General features: G+C 30.6%; 3 protein-coding genes across 3 annotated transcripts; all 3 read right to left on the bottom strand.

Annotated features, from left to right (window-relative positions):
- Nucleotides 1–130: 130 nt before the first annotated feature.
- On the bottom strand, nucleotides 131–1,433 carry LOC124932327 (transcription factor bHLH7-like). Its single transcript, XM_047472948.1, has 4 exons — nucleotides 886–1,433; nucleotides 723–788; nucleotides 568–633; nucleotides 131–488 (listed from the first exon to the last, which is right to left on the bottom strand). The coding sequence occupies exons 1-4, from the start codon at nucleotides 1,225–1,227 to the stop codon at nucleotides 234–236; spliced, it is 729 nt and encodes a 242-aa protein (XP_047328904.1). The 5' UTR covers nucleotides 1,228–1,433; the 3' UTR covers nucleotides 131–233.
- Nucleotides 1,434–2,303: 870 nt separating this feature from the next.
- On the bottom strand, nucleotides 2,304–6,347 carry LOC124929560 (tryptophan synthase alpha chain-like). The gene is made up of 8 exons (XM_047469955.1): nucleotides 6,086–6,347; nucleotides 5,290–5,436; nucleotides 5,133–5,198; nucleotides 4,464–4,572; nucleotides 3,817–3,893; nucleotides 2,984–3,061; nucleotides 2,735–2,812; nucleotides 2,304–2,655 (listed from the first exon to the last, which is right to left on the bottom strand). Exons 1-8 carry the CDS (start codon nucleotides 6,299–6,301, stop codon nucleotides 2,461–2,463), a joined length of 966 nt encoding a protein of 321 aa, XP_047325911.1. The 5' UTR covers nucleotides 6,302–6,347; the 3' UTR covers nucleotides 2,304–2,460.
- A 6,748-nt stretch (nucleotides 6,348–13,095) lies between these two features.
- LOC124932661 (guanylate-binding protein 4-like) lies at nucleotides 13,096–19,808 on the bottom strand. Its single transcript, XM_047473323.1, has 18 exons — nucleotides 19,326–19,808; nucleotides 18,965–19,067; nucleotides 18,360–18,429; nucleotides 18,233–18,271; nucleotides 18,024–18,141; nucleotides 17,879–17,936; nucleotides 17,151–17,215; nucleotides 17,002–17,008; nucleotides 16,857–16,917; nucleotides 16,368–16,427; nucleotides 16,259–16,278; nucleotides 16,102–16,167; nucleotides 15,472–15,639; nucleotides 14,925–15,182; nucleotides 14,528–14,740; nucleotides 13,782–14,053; nucleotides 13,376–13,508; nucleotides 13,096–13,250 (listed from the first exon to the last, which is right to left on the bottom strand). Exons 1-17 carry the CDS (start codon nucleotides 19,412–19,414, stop codon nucleotides 13,376–13,378), a joined length of 1,800 nt encoding a protein of 599 aa, XP_047329279.1. The 5' UTR covers nucleotides 19,415–19,808; the 3' UTR covers nucleotides 13,096–13,250.
- Between the last annotated feature and the right edge of the window lie 1,575 nt (nucleotides 19,809–21,383).

The following is a 21,383-nucleotide window of genomic DNA, read 5'->3' as shown; positions in this document are numbered from 1 at the left end:
ACTAAGTCATAGAGCTGGGATTATTAGGTTATTATTAATTAAATGGAAGCAAGAATTCAAAAGGTGGGCAGGGCAGCCTTGGTTTTATTTATAAGAAGATAATTAAGTAAAGTAGTTGACCACCATCTTTTTCTTCTTCTTCTTCCAATAAGAAATTAAGTAGAATTCCACTATTTAGACCAAAAGTGCTTATCTTGTCAATTACCCACTGAGCACTACTACTAGTATTATTACTAAGAATTCAAAAAGGCAGGAGGAGGAAGGGTAGAGTGACATTTGATTGTTGTTGTTATGGGCATAATGCAAAGTGCCTTTGAGTGAAGAAACTGCATTGCAGCCCCAATGTTGTTTTCTTCCATGAGCTTGACAACTTGTTTCTCTGTTGTTCCATCATTGCTTAAACACGATTCGGTTTCATCCCCCCCTTGTTCCAATATAAGCGGAACAGCTGCTCCACCACCACCACCCAATCTACTAATGCTCAAAACCTAATCCAAACAAGGAAGAGATTATTATTAGATTCATTACAAAAAAAGAAAGAAGAAGAAGAAGAAATCAAGAATTTACCTTAACCTGGAGTTGCAGGAATTTGACATAATCAAGAATTTCATCCATCATCACAGCTCTATCTGTCTGCAAATTAAAAGGGACAGACAATTAACATGTTATCTATCATCAAGTAAAATATGACTGACAGACAGACAGATAGAGTGAAGAGCCACCTTGTTGATAGTAGGTACCAATTCCTGTAATGCCCTGATTCTTTCAGCTATTCTTTCTCTGCGTAACTGTGTAAAGAAGTAATGAAGGAATGAAACCCCTGACCAACCAAACCAAACCAAAAGATAGAAGTTAATGAATGAATAAATAAATAAATAAAATTACCCTCTCAGCTATGCTGTGTGGATCAGTTGCTTGTCCTCGTCTGGCCCGAACCCTTCCCCCCTTGTTCACGACTCCTGCACCTGTTCTTGTTGTTGTTGTTGTCGTCGTCTGATGATGATGTTGTTGCTGCTGCTGATGCCTCACCACTACAGTTTTCATATACGAATTTGTTCGGCCTCCTCCACTTCCTGAAGCTTGATCATCAACCTTCATAACTCCACCATGAAATCCACCACCACCACCATGGCCGGAGCTCAGTTGCAGCATCATGGGTGTTGCTGCTGGTGATGGGTAGGCTAGGATTTGTTCAAAAAAATTGTTAGTTGTGCCGCCGTCAGCCATGGGATGGGATGGAGAATAAAGGATTTGGCAACAACAACAACAAAAGCTCTTTCTTTCTTCTCTCTATAGAAGCAATCTATGAAGGTGGTGGGAGGAGAGTAAAATAGCTGCTACATATAAAGACAAAACAGAAAAAGAGGCCGGCTTTTGAATAGTCCTCCTCCTCCTCATGAATGAGAAGTGTGAAAACTTTCTATCAGTTTTTCTTCCGCGGGTATTTGAGAGCAAACAAGAAAGATATACATAATCATAATAATAATATCAAATAAAAACAAACAAAGAAAGAGGGCGGCGACTTTTTCATTCTTCCACTCAAAAAAGGAGAATCCACTTTTTTTTCTTCTTCTTTTCTTTCTATTAATAATGACAATTAATTTACTGCAACATTAAGGTCTTGTTTGATGTGTGGGTTATTTGGGGGTGTTTATTAGTTCTTTGTTTTAAAATTTTTTTAGGATGAAAAAAATATTACTTTAGTTTTTAATTAGTTGATTTATTATAAATTTTTATGTTTAAAAATTAAATTTTAAAGTAAAGTATACATATTTTAATATTTTGGTTGAATTAATGATTTGCTAGATAAATTATATAATTAATCAATTAAAATAATCTTATTTTAATTAAATTAAAATTTTAAATACAAGAAAATATTTAATCTATTACTATTTTTTACAAACAATATTTCTTTTTAAAACATTCATAATTTTTTACTAGAAAAACTCAAAATCAAATGAACCTTTAAATATTGCTTGGTTTGTGGTAAGCCTGATTTTTGTTTCTCATTTCAAATATTGCTATTTGAAAATCTCTCTATTTAAAATTCCTCCCTTCAAAATATTTATTCTTTTATATTTTGGAACACCACTTAAAATTATATATACTAATACATAAATATATTTAAAAATTATTATGTATAAATACATATTAATTTATTTTACAGTCCCCGGGTATAAAACATATCAACTTAGGATACTCAAAGTCATGAATTCCAATATTCATAATGACACAATTTTTTTGAAGGAAAAAGAACAGGGCAAAAGCATTCAAGGGAAAAACAATAAAAAGAATTGAAAGAATAAAAAAGAGAATTGTAAAATTCTGTAATTGAGAAAGAAAAGAAAGAAAATGTTTTTACAAGAAACTTAAAGACATGGGAAAAACAAAACTATAGTCCTTTTTTCCCTCTTTCCTTATTTAATAATTAGTACATAATATATATATAAGATGATTAGATCAAAGAAGAGGAGCTTTGAGTGATTTGGTGAATTCTTCCAAGGCTTTCAATCCATCTTGTGGGGATTTTGCTTCACCAAGAAGCCTCACCATCGCACTCCCCACGATCACACCGTCTGCACCCCATGCAGCCGTCTGCTTCACCTGCTCAGGGGTCGATATCCCAAACCCAACTGCCACCGGCTTATTTGTTGTCTGCAAATTCCACACAATATTAACATCTTCTTTGCTTTCAATATATATATGTATCATTGGTAGGCATAAAAAAACTAACCTTTTTAATATCCTGCAGAAGGTTTTGAACTTGACCACTAACCGTGGCACGAGCTCCAGTCACTCCAACTGTACTCACCTGTAAACAGAGTTTCTTCTTTTAAACACGAGGGTTATATTTTGGCAACAACTAGGTTTGGTTCATCATTAATAGATACAACCATCAGCAAAAGCTTATTCCATAAGAGGACCAAATTCCTTTTATTAAAAGTTATTCTGATTGAATAATATTTATTATGAAAGACCTTACCAGATACACAAATCCTTCCGAAGCTTCAACAATGGCTTTCATTCTTTCTGTTGGTGTAGTAGGTGTTGTCAAAAGGACCTAAGTAAACCAAGATCCAATTCAGGAAACATGTAATTAAGCTCATCAAATCCATGTAACCATCCTACAAACTAATTTCCCAACTAAAATAACTCAATAGGAGAGTACAAATTCTAAGTTCAAGTTCTCAACTACTACTACTAATTGAAGATATTACAAATTTATTCCCCAGAAAAAATACAGCAGCAGAAGGAATCACTTGGAGCAATTTCCAAATGTCTCTTAATATAATCACTTGCCCACCCAAGAAAATCAAAGGTTAAGTAAGAAGTCAATATCAGACCTGAATTTGAATTAATATAATCACGACTCATGGAAGATGCGATTTTCACGTTGATTGTGGTGGCAAAGAAAGATTTCAGTTAACAAAATAATATCATGGCTCAGACTCAGTAAGAGATCAGCATGATCAGGGCCTTGTCAAATAGATGTCAAGACCTATGGAGGTTATTTCATTCCAGAAGAAGAGAAATATTAACAGTTTTATCCATTCTGTTGAAGAGTCCTAATTTGGATCATCTTGTACAAGCAATGTAGAAGAACATAAGAACCAGAGAGATGTTATATTGACCTTTGGTTTTAGAGAGGATCAGGCCTGTTCATAGACTCACAAGGATAATATATAATGACAATTTTATTGATCTTAATCTCCAACATCCTTTAAAACTCAATTAATTTAAACAAGGTATTAATTGGGGCAAATATATGTATGTGTACTTGGCACAAATAATATAGCTGTTCTCACGAAAACTAACCAATTCAATATTATTCTTGACAGCTTCCCGTCTCAAGATATCTGCCTCCTCCAAAGGAACATCAGGGACCACAAGTCCTGAAAATAAGCAATGAATCAAAGCATAGAAAGGATTTTAAGACATTGTTCTGTGGGTTACATAGACATTTTGAAGCTAACGATTGCATAGACACATCTATGTAAATTTGCAGAGAATTATTTTTGCAGGCAAAGATGCAATTGAAAGAAAAAGCAATATTATTTTCCAATCACTTATCTTACCCACACCAATGCATGGGCCTTGTTTGATCTAGGCTTAAATTAGGTTATTTGGGTAAAAAACATTAGGGGTATAAATTTATAATGATTTCTTTAAAGATAGATGGTATTTTGGATGATGATGTGATTGATGAGTAGATCTAGATTGGATAGTGGGATTATATATGAAATTAATCTCAAATCACATGAAACAAGGCCTTGATCAAGGAGGCTTTTAGGCATTGAATATAAGAAACAAATCAAAATAGTTCCTCATCAAAAAGTATCAGACTGGTAATAGGAATTGCATTTACAGATGATTTTATCATTTTTCTTCATAATTTCAAATAGTAAAAGAGGAAGATCAACTAAAGTTTTTGAAGTCCAGAATATTATGGCTAACCAATTTACCATGTACACCAACGTCTCTGATAGTTTCCATGAACTTCTCAATTCCACGCTTAAGTATGGGGTTGTAATACGTAAACAATGCAACTGGACATGATAATTGTGGTATCACCTGTTTCAGTAAAGACATACATAATAAGTCCATGTTGGGTAAAGCATGTTAACAGGTCTAATCTTTGTATAAAACATGAACAGTTAAAAGCTTCTAAGTATTGGATAGGCAAAACATTTCTTTAGTATAAGGGAATTAGGGGCAACAACATTGTACATTTACAAAAAAGGTTACAAGCATAACAGAACGTAGGGTACATACATTAGGTTAGTCAAATCGATACAGTTTTATCATCATTTTGGGGATATAGTTCTGAGATTCAACATGAATGTCTATGTAAAAAATTAATTATTACATCATTGCTGCATATAGATTTATAGCCCCGACCATGTTCAAGCTGTAGTCTGAAGACAATCTTTGGCATATATGTGGTATTATCTGTGGCAACTTTTGTGAGCACAACTTGATACACATATATGTGAATACTTTACTTCAATAAAGAATTTCAGATATTCAAGTAACCACAGATAAGGATGTAGATCATTATTCTGCAAAACTAAAGCATATTTCTTCTCTTTTCAGATGAGGTAGAAAGCAAAGTGTAGTGATAGAACTTCTACCTCTCTCAGCATTGAAATGATTGAATCTAGATTTGTTCCTTTAGCCAAAGCACGAGTAGTGGCAGCCTATCAAACAAGTAGATTTTGTAGGTTAACATTGAGTTTGGAAAACACTAGTAGTTTATAGAAAAAATGGATGAAAATATCCTTGTATCACCTGTATAACTGGTCCATCTGCCAAGGGGTCAGAGTATGGAACACCTAATTCTATAATGTCTGATCCACAAGAATCAAGGATTTTAAGTGCTTCTGCTGTTGTTGACAGATCAGGATCACCAGCAGTAATATATGGAATAAATGCCACCTGTTATCAAAGTTATATAGACATCATATTCAGTTTCATTGTTTACCCGTATTAGAATACCCATAAGAATGGTAGTAAAACCATATCATCAACCACATATTCAGGAATTGGAACTTGTTTAGAGAATGGAAGCATAGAAATTTGGTATCTCATCATAAAGGCTTCTAAATATTGGTAACCAAATGAATTTCTAATGTCCATGATCTACAAACTAGTAGCATAACTTTAAAAACATTTCTCTCTTGAGACCTTGATTCTAACTCTCAGTCACATTTGAGTGGCAAAATCATCTTAATGGCCTTATACCTGGTCCAATCAATAATTGGTAAAATCCAAACAAAATAAAATCTTTTGACAGACCATCAAAATGTACTAATGAAAAAAGTAAAAGAATATCTTCAATTTGAGAATTCATATCTATAATTCTTAAAATGTGAATTCTAGCAACCAAGAAACTGATCATAAGTCATGTAAACATAACCATCCGTCGAAATGAGATGAATTGCAGAACATAAAGGGAAAGATGAAATGCACAAAGCATCCACCACACTATTGAGCTACTTAGTAAAGGAAATGGGAATAACATAATTACAGAACCATTAAACCTATACACAAACACACACAGAGAGAGAGGGAACGGGATACTAACTTTTCCGTCTGCTTTCAAGCGGTCGAAAGTCTCGGAGAGAGAACGAACAGAAGGTGCAGCGGTGAGACTGGCCATTGCCAGCATCGACTTGGATGATCTGTTGGTTGGAATAGCAAAGCTGCGGGGATATGAAAGGGAGAGGGAGTGACGGCGTCCCTCGACGGGGTTGGCTTGAAATAATGTGGCGGCTTTCAGATTCAAGGTAAATCCTGCCATGGGAGATATCCACGAGGAAGAAGAAGACGATTATGGCAGAGGAATTCAGTAGTCCATCAAGGTCAAGTGCTTTTATAGCATTGTTAAAATATATATATATTCCTTTTCTTAGAAAAACAAAAATTAAATTAAAAACAAATATTTAGTGGACCTTTAAAAGATTTATGTAATCAGCTTTATTATTATTTATTTTTTAAGAAGCTTGATAGGAGATTATTTATTTATTTTATTTTTAGAAAATAATTTTTACTAATTGAAAAAATGATAAAAATGAAAAAAATTATTATTATTTTTTGGGTTAATCATCTCTCCCTATCAATAATTAGGTAAGGGACTGTACTCTATCCTTAATCATCCTAATCTTGACACATCATTAATAAATAATATAATTGACAGAAACTTTAACTTTTCTTATTTACAAATTTGGTCACAATTATTAATACTAAAAATATTATTTATACCGGGCTTATTTGATGATTGGTTATGGAGATAAAATTTAATTTTTATCCAAAAATTCAAATATTTTATCAACAATTTAATAATTAATTTTATCTATTTAAATACTAAAATTATCCATTTTTTTAAGTCACCTTATCATTTATCTCTCTAATCCACAAATCTTTCACATATTTATCGTAAGAAAATTAGTCTTAAAATTTTAAAAATTAATTTTTTCTTAATTTTTATTAAATAAGAGTTTTTTTTTAGGAGAAAACCAAACTAAAACCCAAAAATTTACTTCCTCAAACAGCCCAAGTCTGTTAAATATATCATATTTATTCAAATTGACCTTATTCATCATTTCTTTTAACCCACATCGCTAAAATTTGATTTTCATACAATTCAGGATATATAAAAAATGCACTCATATAATTTTAAATTGTTTAAAAAGTTTATAGGCATATAAATCAACTTCCAATAAGTTAGATTTAGATGGATATATTAGTTCGATTATTTAATATAAGAATATATATTAAAAATAATAATGATAATGAGTTACCTTAAATTTGAAATCCAAGTGAATAAGACAAATCGGATATAGGGTGGGCCTGTTTGAGAGGGTTGGTGGGAAATGATTACCTCTAATTGCTAGGGTAGGTCTGGGGTTTGTGTTTTTATTTGTTGTATTTTTTTAAATTTTTTAAATATATATATATATATATATATATATATATATATATATATATATATATATATATATAATACGAATAGTTTCTGGATTATCCCTTTTTTCTGGATCCATCTTACATTAATATCTCGACCCCTACCACCCGCAGGTAGTTTTAGACAAGTTTCATTTGACGTAGATACTTGAATGCCAAGTATGGCTCGTAATAATCTATCTTCTGGAGCATACGAAGATTCTTTTACCATCTGAGGCGTTAATTTACCTACTAAAATATCACCCGTCTCGACCCAAGATCCCAGCATCACAATTCCATTTTTGCCTAAATTGCGGAGTAAATGGGCTTCTAAATGCGGTATTTTGTTAGTGATCCTTTCAGGGCCTTGGCTTGTCACATGCGTCTGAATAAGGATAAATTTTATACTCAAATATTAAAATAATATTTATAAAATTAAAAATTAATACTTATAAATGATTAAATTTTCATTTCAAAAATTAAATTTATTTTATTTTTTAAATAGATTTGCTATAAAAAATGTATATTTTTTTCTCTAACTTTAATAAATTTATTTCATTTCTCTAACTAAATTTGTTGTTAATTTATTTATAAAAAAAAATGAATCAAATTTAAAGAAACACAAAATAATGTTTATAAATTAAAAAATATACATATAGATATATTACTTTTTATTCAAGCAGTCATTATAAATATATTTTTTACAAAATCAAACAGCCATTAATCAATTTAAATAAATTTATTTTCTTTGAAATATCTATTATTTATCTCTAATTTTAATAAATTTATTTAATTTCTCTAAATAAATTTGATATAAATTTATTTATTTTCTTTAAATAAATTTAATATTAATTTAATTATAAAATTTAATTTTTAAAAATTAAATCAAAATATAATTAAACTTTAATATTATTCAATATTAAAAGTATAAATATTGACATACTTCACCTAAATTTCAGTATACTTCAATATTTGATAAATTATTTGTATCATTATTAAAATTTTAGTATATCAAAATAGTATTAGAGTAGCATATTTTTTTTTAGAAACTTTCTATATAATATAAATAAAAATTAGATAATATACTATTTACTCGACCATAAGTGGGTCAGTTTATGCCTATGATATTATAAATCTAAATTATTAAATCTGTCATTCACAAATTTTATTAACTTGTGAGTGTTTAAATATTAAATTATAAGATAATAATAAAAATATGATTACTTGTTTTATTGTATTTTGTAAATAAATAATTTCTATTATGTTAATATCATTTCAAGTAAACTTCTGCATATTTTATCATGATTCAATGATTTATCTATTTATAAATTTTAAAAATAATTAAAATTTTAGTAAATATTTATATTTATATCTATATCTATCTTTATATATATTAATGATGATTAATTTTCAAAATGTTCGGATTACCGGGTCGAGAGCTGTGGTTAATTTGGATATATATGTGAGAGTAAATGGATACTTGGGCGGATTATGGGTTGATCCGCCCATAAAATAAAATTAAAAATGATATATATGTTTCGAACTTGCAACCTAACAAAATAAATACAATCTTTTAATTAACTATGCTAATAAAACTTTATATTTTAAATTTAACACCAAATTTAATAAACGTGAAACATTTTAACAAAATAAGTTCAAATTTTTAACTAACTAATATATTATATATATATATATATATATATATATATATATATATATATATATATATATATATATATATATATATATATTAGTTAGTTAAAAGTTAAAGTTATATGGTTAAAATATTTCACGTTTATCAAATTTAATGATGCTTAATATTTTAAGTGTCCGAATTGTCGGGCCGAGAGTTATGGTTAATCTGGATATATATGTGAGAGTAAATGGATACTTGGGTCGGATTGTGGGTTGACCCGCCCATAAACTTCAAACTGTTAAAAATAAAATAAAAAATGTTATAAGTATGTTTCGACTTACACATAACAAAACAAGTATAACCCTTTAACCAACTAGGCTAAAAAAATTTATATTTTAAATTCAACACCAAATTTGATGAACGACATTTTAACAATATAAGTTTAACTTTTTAACTAATATATATATAATGATGCTTAATTTTCAAAGTGTCTGAATTGCCAAGTCGAGAACTGTGGTTAATTTAGATATATATGTGAAAGTAAATGAATACTTGGGTCGGATTGTGAGTTGACCCGCCCATAAACTTCAAACTAATAAAATTAAGAGAAATGATTGGGTGAGGGAATTTGGTGAGGGAATGACATGGCATAATCTTATTCGTTGAAAAAATCAAATAATTTCTCTCTTTTATCTCTTTCCTCCCACTTTTACATTTTCCAACCAATGAAGGTGATGACACGTCATTCTCTCACCAAATTCCCTCACCAAATTTCCTCACTCTATCACTCCTCTAAAATTAAATTAAAAATGTTATATGTATGTTTCGACTTACAACCTAACAAAACAAGTATAATCCTTTAACCAAATAGACAAATACACTTTTATATTTTAAATTCAACACCAAATTCAACTTTTTAACTAACTAATATATATATATATAATGATGCTTAACTTTCAAAGTGTCTGGATTGCTAGGTCGAGAGTTGTGGTTAATTTGGATATATATATGAGAGTAAGTGGATACTTGGGTCAGATTGTAGGTTGATCCGCCCATAACTTCAAACGGTTAAAAATAAAATTAAAAATGTATTATGTATGTTTCGAACTTTCACCCTAACAAAACAAGTACAAATCTTTAACCAACTAGGTTAATAAGACTTTATATTTTAAATTCAACACAAAATTTGATAAACGTATGACATTTTAATAATATAAGTTTAATTTTTTTAACTAACTAATATATATATATATATATATATATATATATATATATATATATATAATGATGCTTAATTTTTAAAGTGTCCGGATTACCGGGTCAAGAGGTGTGGTTAATTTGAATATATATGTGAGAGTAAATGGATACCTGAGTCGGATTGTGGGTTGACCAGCCTATAAATTTCAAACGGTTAAAAATAAAATTAAAAATATTATATATGTATGTTTCGAACTTGCGACCTAACCATACAAGTACAACACTTTAACCAAATGTGATTGACATGTGGTTTGCGAAGGAATAATAAACCGATATTGTATTTTAAATTTAACACCAAATTTGATGAACGTGAGACATTTATACTATGTATTTTTTAATAAATTATGTAAATCTATTTTTATATAACAAACATAAAATTAATTTCTAAAATCCAAATATGATTACCCTTAAACTTAAGAGAGAAAGATTGTATTAAATTATTATTTTTAGTTACATAAATTATGTCTATTATATAGACATTATAATTGACATATAAGAAAATTAAATAATATAATATTAATATTATCATAATTTATAATATTGTGATAATATCTTACAAATATATTATATTATATACTCTAACATCCTCACTCAAACTCACGATTTAACAACAATAAGCATTGAGAGTTTGACAGTCAGAAAACGAAAGCGCGGACAATAAGAAGTTACGCATCATTCTTAATCTTCTTCTTTTCCTTCTCTTCTGCCCAATCCATTGACCATCCACCAAAAAACAACTCTTCTTCGATTCAGACCAACCAAAATTAATTACCAAACCAAAACCAATCAAACCAAGTTTCACAAACTCCTCCAAAAAACCAGACTGAAATTAACAACCCACAACAACCAAACCAAACAAAAACCAATAAACCAAACTTTACAAACTTAGGGAAAACCCAAACCAAATTCAAGAAACTCGTGTGTCACGAGATATGGAAAACATCAAACCAAATTTAACTCACTATACTCAACAAAACAACTAAAACCAAAACCAATCAAACAAAGAACAATCAAACCAATATTCAAATATTCACATCCGCTTTTCTCTCCTCCAAGACTAATAATAAAACCAACATTCTTCTAAACCAACTAATTCAACCAAATCAATTTCGATCCGTCCAAGTTATCCTCCTCACTTAAGAACAAAACAACCAAACTCATTTCCACCAAACTACCAAAATCCCCAATCCATCTAGACGAAAACAAATCCACTTAAATGAAATTCAAAAGCCCAAATAAACTACTTAAGACCACTGCCAAAAAATAATATTAATAATAAATGATTAAGGTCCTCCATCAATGGTTAAAGTAACTATTGATGAAGACAACGGAAGACTATCACTTGATTGACTCAAGAACGATAACAAGACTCTGATACAATGTTAAACTAAAGTGAGAAAAATTGTATCAAATTGTTACTTTTGGTTACATAAATTATGTGATAATATCTTACAAATATATTATATTATACTGGTACTCTAATCATTATAACAAAATGGATATAAAAATGAATCAAAAATATTAAATATATATCTGTCTAAACACAAATTTATATTCTTTTTAATTAATTAAGTAAATCTATTTTTATATTACACATAAAAGTTATTTTTAGAATCCAAGTATGATTACAATAGCATTAATAGAACTAGCGAGGTTTCGGTTAAAAACAAAATAATAATTTTATCCTCACCTACATATTACTTACCGACTCATTTTCGTCAATCAAGCAACATATTCCTTATTAGTCAACCATCTTTTCTTTACCAAGCTTTCGGTCAACCAACAATATTTTTTTAACCCACTTACCAAGTCACTTTTGTTAGCCAGCATATTCTATATTACCCAATTATCTCCTCTTTATCGAGCTTTATCAACTCATTTTCGACAAACAACAATATTATTATCACCTACTTACCAACCCATGACTTCCGTCAAACAACCAACATATTCTTTAATCCCTCTTTATAATTATTATAAATTTGCACCGGATGAGATTCGAAACATCAATCTTTATTATGTAGAATAAATACTTAACCATTACACCACTTAAGATGGTTGATTTTTTTTATATAAATTTATGTATGAATATATATGATATGACTAACAAAAAAAAAAATATATATATATATATATAAAATGTTATATATATATATATATATAATAAATTATATAAATAAATTAAAAGTATTATTAATTTAATTATTTAAAATGTTGAAGTTATATTATTAGTAAGGTATAAAATGTTAAAATTATAGTGTGAGGTTGCAAGTTCAAAATTTGTATATATTACAGATAATTTAAATATTTTAAAAATTAAACATTATTATATATATATATTTTATTGTTGATTTATTATAATTTTACTCCAAAGGTATTTCAACTAATTTTTTTTTCTTTCTAAAAGATAAGAATTATCTGTTGGTTTTTAACTTAAGAAGACCAATAAATAGAAATGAAGGTAATTATTGTGGAGGTAATTTTAGTTGATATAAAAGTACTATAATTAGTAAATAAATGAAACAAAATTAACACTAATAACATTATAATAAATAAACCTACCAACAAATCTTTTGATCTCAAACTCCACTCATAAAAGAGAATAAGAAAAGTTGTTCACAGAAAGACAAATATAATACTCAATTGTTATTTCATAGTTTGATATATTTTTTAACAACATAAGCCTGAAATTCCCACTTGTCAAATATTGTTACAATTAGATAAAATCAAACAAATTCACTTACGCAACTGAACTACTTCTAATTTTCAGTATAAAAACTATCCCTGAAAATGTTGTAGGTAACTTTAAGAAGCATATCCAATGTTTGTAGTCAGCTGATGATGGTGTTGTGATATAATTCCATTTGATTGTACAATAATAGATCTTGGCAACCCTCCATCCATCCCACCCCACCCCCTTCAAAACAGTTTTCACAATTTAAGATTTCTTAAGGAAAATCAAATTAAGTCGGGCTAAGTTTTTGATTCACGTCTAAAAAAATAAGATAGTTTGGAACTGCAACAAAATAATCAAACGGGTACCTATTCTGATCTTTGGCGATCCTTCTGATTGTTGTTGTAAAGAGGTAAAAGCCAATGTTGCCCATGACTCCCTCCATAACATCTCCAATAAAGAGCAAATAAAGATAGTACCACACCAAAGGGAATAGCCCACCTAAAAAAAACAAAAAGAGTGTATGTTCATAACATACCAGAGATGCCCTTGAACTTCCCACAAAGAAGCATATTCTAAATGACCCTAATTCTTAATTCTAGCAGATTCATGGAATGAAGGATCTAGTGTTAATTTCAAGTTTTGGAAAGGACATGATTTTGTAAGACCTCGTAGACGATCTTGGTATTATTAGTATATGCTACTCTATACAAGCATCAAGGGAAAATTGGTCTTTTACCCCTAGGGTTAATAAAATAAGAATGGAATTGTTACCTGTCCAAATCAATGATGGGGCTGTAAACAAGTGTTTCCCATGTTGTTACAATAGCATGCCAAAATGGATTGTAATAAAGTGATTCCGGGGACCAAAACAACCTTGTATATGTCTCCAAGAAGATAAAGAGTATCCATGCCCCAATCTCAACCAAAATAAACTTTATGATAAACCGGCCAATCACAACCATGACCAGTGAGAATGTGACCAACCAATTGAAAAGTCTGTGGTTGTATTCCTTAATGAACACAGACTTCGACTTGTTCAACATCTGCCAAATCAAAAAGACAAGCAAACAAGATTTGGTTCAGAACAGAACATACATGGACAATGGAAATAACTAAAAATGCATCAACTGGGCCTTACCAGTAGCATATTACAATTAAGAATTTCCTTTAAATTTGAAGTTTGATAGAAATTAACAGAAAAAAGACCATTCTATCTTTTTTAGGATTCAAAGATCCCTTGATTTTTTACCATAAAAGCTGCAAGTTTGCATCAATTAAATATATAGCAGCCAAATATGTTTACTTTTTTCTTCTTCTTATTATTAGTTTTGTTTCTTATAGGAAGCAATAAGCCTAACACAACATCTTACCCCCACGACCCACCACTTAAATCAAGGTGCTTTCAGTAGGAATCGAACATGAGACCTTGTAATCTTTTACCACTTGAGCTACCGGGTAGTAGCGAATGTGGATACTAAACAAATGATAATGAAAATAAAGTGCTGGAAGAACAGTACCTTCATCATCCGATGCTCATAGCTGTTTTTCAAAGGTCCTACACACTCACTCTCAAAGCTTTGATTACACTGGACAAAACCCGCATTAAATTTTGCCATGGAAGGAAGTCTAAGGATTTGAAGCTGATCCATCTTATCTTCACATTGGGTAAACAATGATTCACATAATCTTGAAGACTGGTATTCATTTGCCATTACAAAGTTCCTGTAGACCTGCAAAGCTTCTTCCAAGTTAGATTTTCACATTGCCAACTCAAATCCTGGAAGTTGCACATAAAAATACAGCCCGTAAATTTCAGCTTCAGTACCCATCATTTCTTGACAAGTGCCAAATTTCTAAAAAGGAACATGCACTTGGCCACAAAAGATAAGAAATTATTCTGAGAAAGTAGCGTACCTTCTCAATCTCTCCAACCAGTTTCTCTACAGATATCTTAGCATGATTCCGGCCAAAATGCTGTTCATCAAACATTTTCATGGCTTCCCCTTTATGTCCTTGGTGATACTTTTCCAGAGATTTCTCTGGAAGGGGTAATTTCAATTTAACCATTTTGTCATTGTAATGTTTCATACAATGTTCCGTCACATCCTTATTAAAGACCTCCACGAGTGAGCCTGTTGATGGAATCTCTCCTTTATTCAAAGCTTCGAGGATCTGAATAGTAACATGCTTTAATGACGATAGTCGCGAAGGATAAACCTCCCGTAACCATTAATGCATTTCTTAACTCGGTTCATGTTACCTTTCAAAATTATTGTAAAAATAGGCCTAAATATATGTCTTGTCATAAAGTGTCAAAAATATTATAAAAAAGGTTTACAAAACAGAAAATGTAGTGAAAATGCTGCAGTAAGATCATCTATAATCAGCTCTGCAATTTCACTGATTCTCAGCATAACTACATGCTCAAAATCACATAAAACATAAAGATTCAAAAAGTCACCTTTTCCAGGAAAGAAACAAACTCCTTCCCGTTCAGGTGTCTGCCTTGAACAATTTTGGGACGGATAGAAGAAACAACAAGTTTCTTTAAGTCTTCTCTCTTCTTAATATAAATGGGGTCAAGTTCACCATCCTTCATATCACAAAGCTTTATCCGTTGTAGATGAGGCTGTTAGGAAGTTTAAATATGCATTAGATTATCCTCAGAAAAGAGGTCTCTAGTTGAGAAGTTTCTTCCAGAATATAATGGTTAGAAATTTAGAAGCTAGCTTAGCCCTTGTTTGATGAAAGGTTCCCCTTAACACATCAACAATCACTTGACAAATAAAATCCTTCAAAATACCAAATTATTCTTACAAAAAAATTTATAACATTTTAAATAAAATACAAATGATATTTTAGTCATTTAACCGAAATAATCCCCAATTAATCCATTTTTTCATCAAACAAGATTTTTTCAAAAAACCCTACATCAAACAAGTTCTAATAGACTTGACTTATTAACTCATACCTCTAAAATCCACAAACAGAGAAAGTTCCTTACCAGCAAATAATTTCAGAAACTACCTCTCTTAGAATAAAGACTAAAAAAAGTGCAGAATATACAATGAGGTAAACCACAAACACATACTTGAGGTAAACTAAAAGCTGTGCTGTTGTCACCCATGATGGCCAACGAATCCCGTATCTGGTTGACCTAATTAAATAATATAGAGAGAAAAGAAGTTGATAAAAATCCAGACTTGAAAAGGGAAAAAATAGTCAAAACACAATATAGTAGAGCCAACCTGATCAATATTTCTGTTACCTGCCATAGAAAAAGCACTCCAAATCAAATCCCATTATGCAAATACACATGGAAAGAACATTTTATATATGCAAGAGCGAATAACTAACCATCCAAATTGGGGACATGCTTAAGAGCTTCTTGTACCATTTCTTGTACAGATTTCCCTTCTGCATGATAATAAAAGCATTAGACTAAAAACAGTCAATCTGCAGCTAGAAGATTTGACTCAAGCATTGTTGTGTTACATCTATTTTTTTAGACTACAGTTTTTTCATTGAGGCTAGCACATTATATCACCGACAGGACCCACATTTATATCAAGGTGCTTCATTGGGAAACAAACTTGAGACCTAACCTTTTAAGCTACGTTGGGTGGGTGCTACATCTAACTTATTATAGACTGTTCTACGAGTAACCCAACTAGAGGAGCTATATATATAGCAACAGAGAAGATGTAGCAGAAACAAAAACAAAATCTAAGTTAGAGAGTGTTTTGTTAGACCAGGGATTTTTAGTTTATACTTTAAATGCATTAGACAAAACTTCACTAACTATCTATTGTGAAAGACAAGTTTTCCAGGAATACACAAACTTACGAAGAAAATCGCGTTGGATAAGCCACAACAGTTTTGCAGGTTCAAAGGCAACATCTTTCCCCTAAACAAGTGTCAAGTTAACTAAACTCAGCATACAAACCTTAAGAGTAACATGAAAATAAAATGTTAAATAGTAGAAGAGTACCTGCACTCTACAGCAGCAATCATTGATACCACACCACATAATAACTTGTGTGTTAGTACAAAAGTAGGTTAAGAATCAAGTACAAGAAAAAAATGCCAGTTCAAACCAATATAAAAGAAATGTTCTAGGATTATGGCCAACTCACAAACCTTCCATAGAACTCTTCAGCAAGCTCAACAGCAAATGATAATCGAGAAATATCAGCCTCACGAATCTAACAACACAGACAGTGACAACCATAATATAAGTGTCCATTTAAACTTAATGAACAGCTTACAGATACTATAAATCAAACTTATTAAAGTAAGTTTCTGACAGGGAACAAAGAAGAAAAAATCCCAAATAAGAATTTGTGTATGAGAAGTCAAAAGGACATGACTGACTCAATTACTTTTCCCAACGAACCCTAATTCTTCTTTTTATTCGCACATAACTAAATATAGTTTCTTTTCTTGTTATAAAAAGAGTAATCACATCTGGCCCAAAGACAATATGTGGTCTGAAGGACATGATGGGTGCTACCTTGTCAGTCATATGAAAATATCTATATGATGGGCATGCATAGAAAGTTAATAATAACTGATCCTCAAATGTGTTAAACCAGCACCCATTTTAGTTAAGATGTAATACTCTGTTATTAGACTATATTCACAGCTGGAGCTTGAAATCATACCTTAATGTGAAGAAATTATAGAATAGATTGACTCCTTCAGATAAAGATGTAATACTCTGTTATTAAACTATACCATATAATAACCTTTCTCAAATAAGAACATTACTAGACTCTTTTCGGAATCCTTTGGGTACCTAATTGATAATACTATAAATAAAACAGCATGAGCAAGCAAAAGAAAGAGATATTAAGAGAGAAACAAACCGTTTCAGGCAGGTTGTAAATTAGGACAGAACTCAGCACTGTTGCCAGAGCAAAGATCCTGGAAACAGTAATCATAAAACAAAATTAGCATAAATAAAACTGACTAAAGCATCAACTAGGAACAATCAAGTTATTTAGAGAGTACCGATCATCATATACATTTGACTTCCCAATACTTTCAAAACCCTCAGTATCAAGGAAGAAAACTGAAGTTTTTTCTCCATCAATTTCCAATTCCATTGGACTGCCCCAAACCCAGATTCCTGGGATGAAAAGCTAAATGTTAAAAAAACTAGTCATAATAAAAAATTGTGCACACTGAATCCATCTTCATCACATTGACATTTAATCTACCTTTTGTTTTTGTGTCACGCATATGCCCAACGCCAAATCCTGCATGATGGTAAAGCTGGGGAGCTTTAGAGAAGGCTAAATTTTACAGGATCAGAATCAACAAAAAGAACAATACTACAGATGTCACCTTCATAACAGGAAAGAGATAGAAGTTGATTCAGCAGAAAAGATTTTCCGGAACGATATGGACCAATAACCTAAAACAGTAAGATGGGAATAAAGAGAATGATCAGAGAGTAGTTCATGGATGAACAGCATGAGAATAAAAGTACAGGGAATTAACCAAAATAAAAACACCATGACAAAAAAAAGATAGCAGAATGAATGCCTTCCTTCCCCTTCCAGAAAACCATAAGAATCAATATATCAATTTTGTCTAACTCTTCCACTTATTAGAAAATCAGTGGTTTTTTTTTTCAGAATACAAAGATCTTCCTTATCCTTTTTTTAGACTTAAATAAAATTCTTCCAATTACCTAATGCAAGAACATTTCAATGCTAAATATTGTTTTTGTAAGGCCTCGTGTGATGTGGGTTATTTGAGATTAATTCGAAATAACCCACTATCCAATCAACAGTCTAATATGAAATAAGCCGTTCAAAATTCTGCTTTCTTACAGATACAAGTCAAATTACAGTCATCTCACCCTCATCATGCATTACACTCAATACATTATCAAAAAAGATAACTAGAAAGCGTGTGTAGTTTATAGAACTAATTTTGAAGCTTACAGCAACAGCAGCAATGGGCGTGGTTATTCTCTCAATGACATCCAATCCTTCCTTGGAAATACGAAGCTTTGTATGGCCAGGATCAGGTTCTACTATACGAAATCTACAGAAAACCAATGGCAAAGAAAGTGGGTCTTACAAAATGATAATCACAAATTACTGCAAATCCATAAGTTGAGAATGAAAAAAAAAAAAAAAAAAAAAAACAGTTTAGACGACTGTGATTATGCAAAACATGAGCAAGATCCTAAAGAAGCAAGAATACAAATCTGAGGAGGAAGCACCTAAGATTATCTTAAGAAAACAAGGCATTGGCTGGCCCGAAACAAAGTTGAGAACATGCAGTGAAGAGATTACTTACGTTTTGCGAAAATCGTCTATTGACAATGAACCAGATGGGAACAAGCACAAAAGCATAGGTAAGATGACAAGCCATCGAGATATTGACATTGGCAATAAATAAATATTAGATGAAAATGTTGTGTATAGTTTTGAAAGGGGTGGTAGCTGAAATTGTGCGGAAGATGATGAGATCGTCCATAAACGAGGAGTCGTTTTAGAAGATAAGAGAGAATGGCGAAGAGGGTGCCGAGGATCTAAATAAGTTATCCCCTGAGGGCTGAGGCTGAGGCTGAGGTGGACGTATGTACTTAATTTCTCAAACACGTCGTCGTCGTTGCAGAAGCCAGAAAGGGTGGCCCCAAAGAAAAGGGGTTGTGGAAAAGGGAGAAAGACAGGAGATTCGCGCTTTCGAAAGCAGGAAAGTTGACCCCTTTCGAAGGTTTATAGAAACGAAGAAGAAAGAGAAAGATAAAGATGATCTGCATCCAAAGCGAGGGAAGGAAAGAAGGAACATTTCTCTAAAAAGGTGCAACTGTAAGCATACCTTTCTTGGATTATATTTTAGCTTACTTTTTTATAATTTAAAACGGCTAAACATAACATATTACAGTACCAAAAGAAAAAAAAAATAAAGAAAGAAAAAGATAAAAGACCATATTTGTTGCATCAATCGAACAATTTAGATCCACATAACTATTCTATTTATCTAAAATTTTCAACTCAGACATCACCCACAAAATTTCAACTTCTATGAGAGATGTCGAGCCTGAATTTTGGGATGCCCAGTTACAAAGTAGAAAAAGCATAAAAAAAATTACTACACCTCACCCATGCATTTGTACAAGTAATGATATAAAAAATCAATAAAAAAAATTACGTTAAAAATGTGACTTTATAATTTATTTCAATATATATTTTTATTTAATTATTAAAAAATATGACAAAAGATACCTTTATCCACTCGTTTTATTTAAAATTGTTTTGATATTTTTCTAAACCTACCCAAAATCATATAAATTAAAAACATTCATTATATGGAAATAAAAGTAGTTTCGATAAAAAAATCTTCCAACATTGAATTTTGGATCAAATTATCAATCAAATATAAAGTTCTACTAAGATCTAATATTATTTATTATTATATACTTATTTGAAAAAATAAGAATATTAAAAAAATTATCTAACCAATTCATTTAAATTTTTATATATTTTATATCTATAATGATTTTGATTATTTAATAATCAAATTCAATAATGCATTCTTAAACATTCGATTACACATTTATGCATCAATATTTGTGTTACTCAAGCCGATATTCCCTCCATGAAAGAACCCTTAGGTTTTCTCACCAACATTTTCGCTTCCGTTTCATCTACCAATATTCGCGCACTCACATATATAATAATTACTTCTTTTAGAGGAATTTGAACTCTGATTTTTAGTATGAAATGTTAACACTTTAAACGCTAGACCACTTATCATTGTTGAAATAATTTTATAATATTGTGTATGTAAATATATTTTATAACTTAGATTTTGAATAATTATATAAATTATCTATTGGGTCTAATATTACTTATTTGAAAAAAATTAAATATTAAAAAAATCAACTAACCAATTCATTTAAGTTTTTATATTTATAATGATTTTAATTATTTAATAACCAAATTCGAGAGTGCATTCTTAAACATTCTTGGGCATGATCCTAAGTCCTAAATCACCCTCCGTGGAAGGACCTTTAGGCTTTCTCTCCAATGGTCTTTACTTTAAGCCGACATTCTCTCCATGGAAAAACCCTTAATTTTTTATCACCAATGTTTGCATTACTCAAACCAACATTTCCTCCATGAACCCTTAGATGTTTTTACCAATATTTGCGTTACTCAAGTCAACATTCTCGATTTCGTTTCAACTACCAATATTTGCGCACTCATAATTACTTCTTTTGATGCGATTCGAACTCTAGTCTCCAGTATGAAATTTTAACATTTTAACTGCGAAACTATTTATAGTTGTTGAAATAATTTTATAATTTTGTGTATGTATATATATATTTTGTAAGTTAGATTTTGAATA

The sequence above is a fragment of the Impatiens glandulifera genome, chromosome 3 (assembly GCF_907164915.1).
Source record: "Impatiens glandulifera chromosome 3, dImpGla2.1, whole genome shotgun sequence".
NCBI lineage: Eukaryota > Viridiplantae > Streptophyta > Magnoliopsida > Ericales > Balsaminaceae > Impatiens > Impatiens glandulifera.
Note: the sequence above shows the minus strand (reverse complement) of the source record. Positions and strands in the feature narration are given on the sequence as shown.

Excerpts from the sequence above, each read along its gene's own strand:
- LOC124932327 (XM_047472948.1), bottom strand. The coding sequence starts at position 1,227 with ATGGCTGACGGCGGCACAACTAACAATTTTTTTGAACAAATCCTAGCC. Across the intron at positions 789-885 it reads CACACAGCATAGCTGAGAGG|TTACGCAGAGAAAGAATAGC; the intron begins GTAATTTTATTT and ends TTCTTTACACAG. Across the intron at positions 489-567 it reads TCCTGCAACTCCAGGTTAAG|GTTTTGAGCATTAGTAGATT; the intron begins GTAAATTCTTGA and ends TGTTTGGATTAG.
- LOC124929560 (XM_047469955.1), bottom strand. The coding sequence starts at position 6,301 with ATGGCAGGATTTACCTTGAATCTGAAAGCCGCCACATTATTTCAAGCC. Across the intron at positions 4,573-5,132 it reads TCATTTCAATGCTGAGAGAG|GTGATACCACAATTATCATG; the intron begins GTAGAAGTTCTA and ends TTACTGAAACAG. Across the intron at positions 3,062-3,816 it reads TCAAGAATAATATTGAATTG|GTCCTTTTGACAACACCTAC; the intron begins GTTAGTTTTCGT and ends TGGTTTACTTAG.
- LOC124932661 (XM_047473323.1), bottom strand. The coding sequence starts at position 19,414 with ATGTCAATATCTCGATGGCTTGTCATCTTACCTATGCTTTTGTGCTTG. Across the intron at positions 14,741-14,924 it reads TGGTTGGAGAGATTGAGAAG|GTCTACAGGAACTTTGTAAT; the intron begins GTACGCTACTTT and ends GAAGCTTTGCAG. Across the intron at positions 13,509-13,781 it reads CCCATCATTGATTTGGACAG|GTGGGCTATTCCCTTTGGTG; the intron begins GTAACAATTCCA and ends TGTTTTTTTTAG.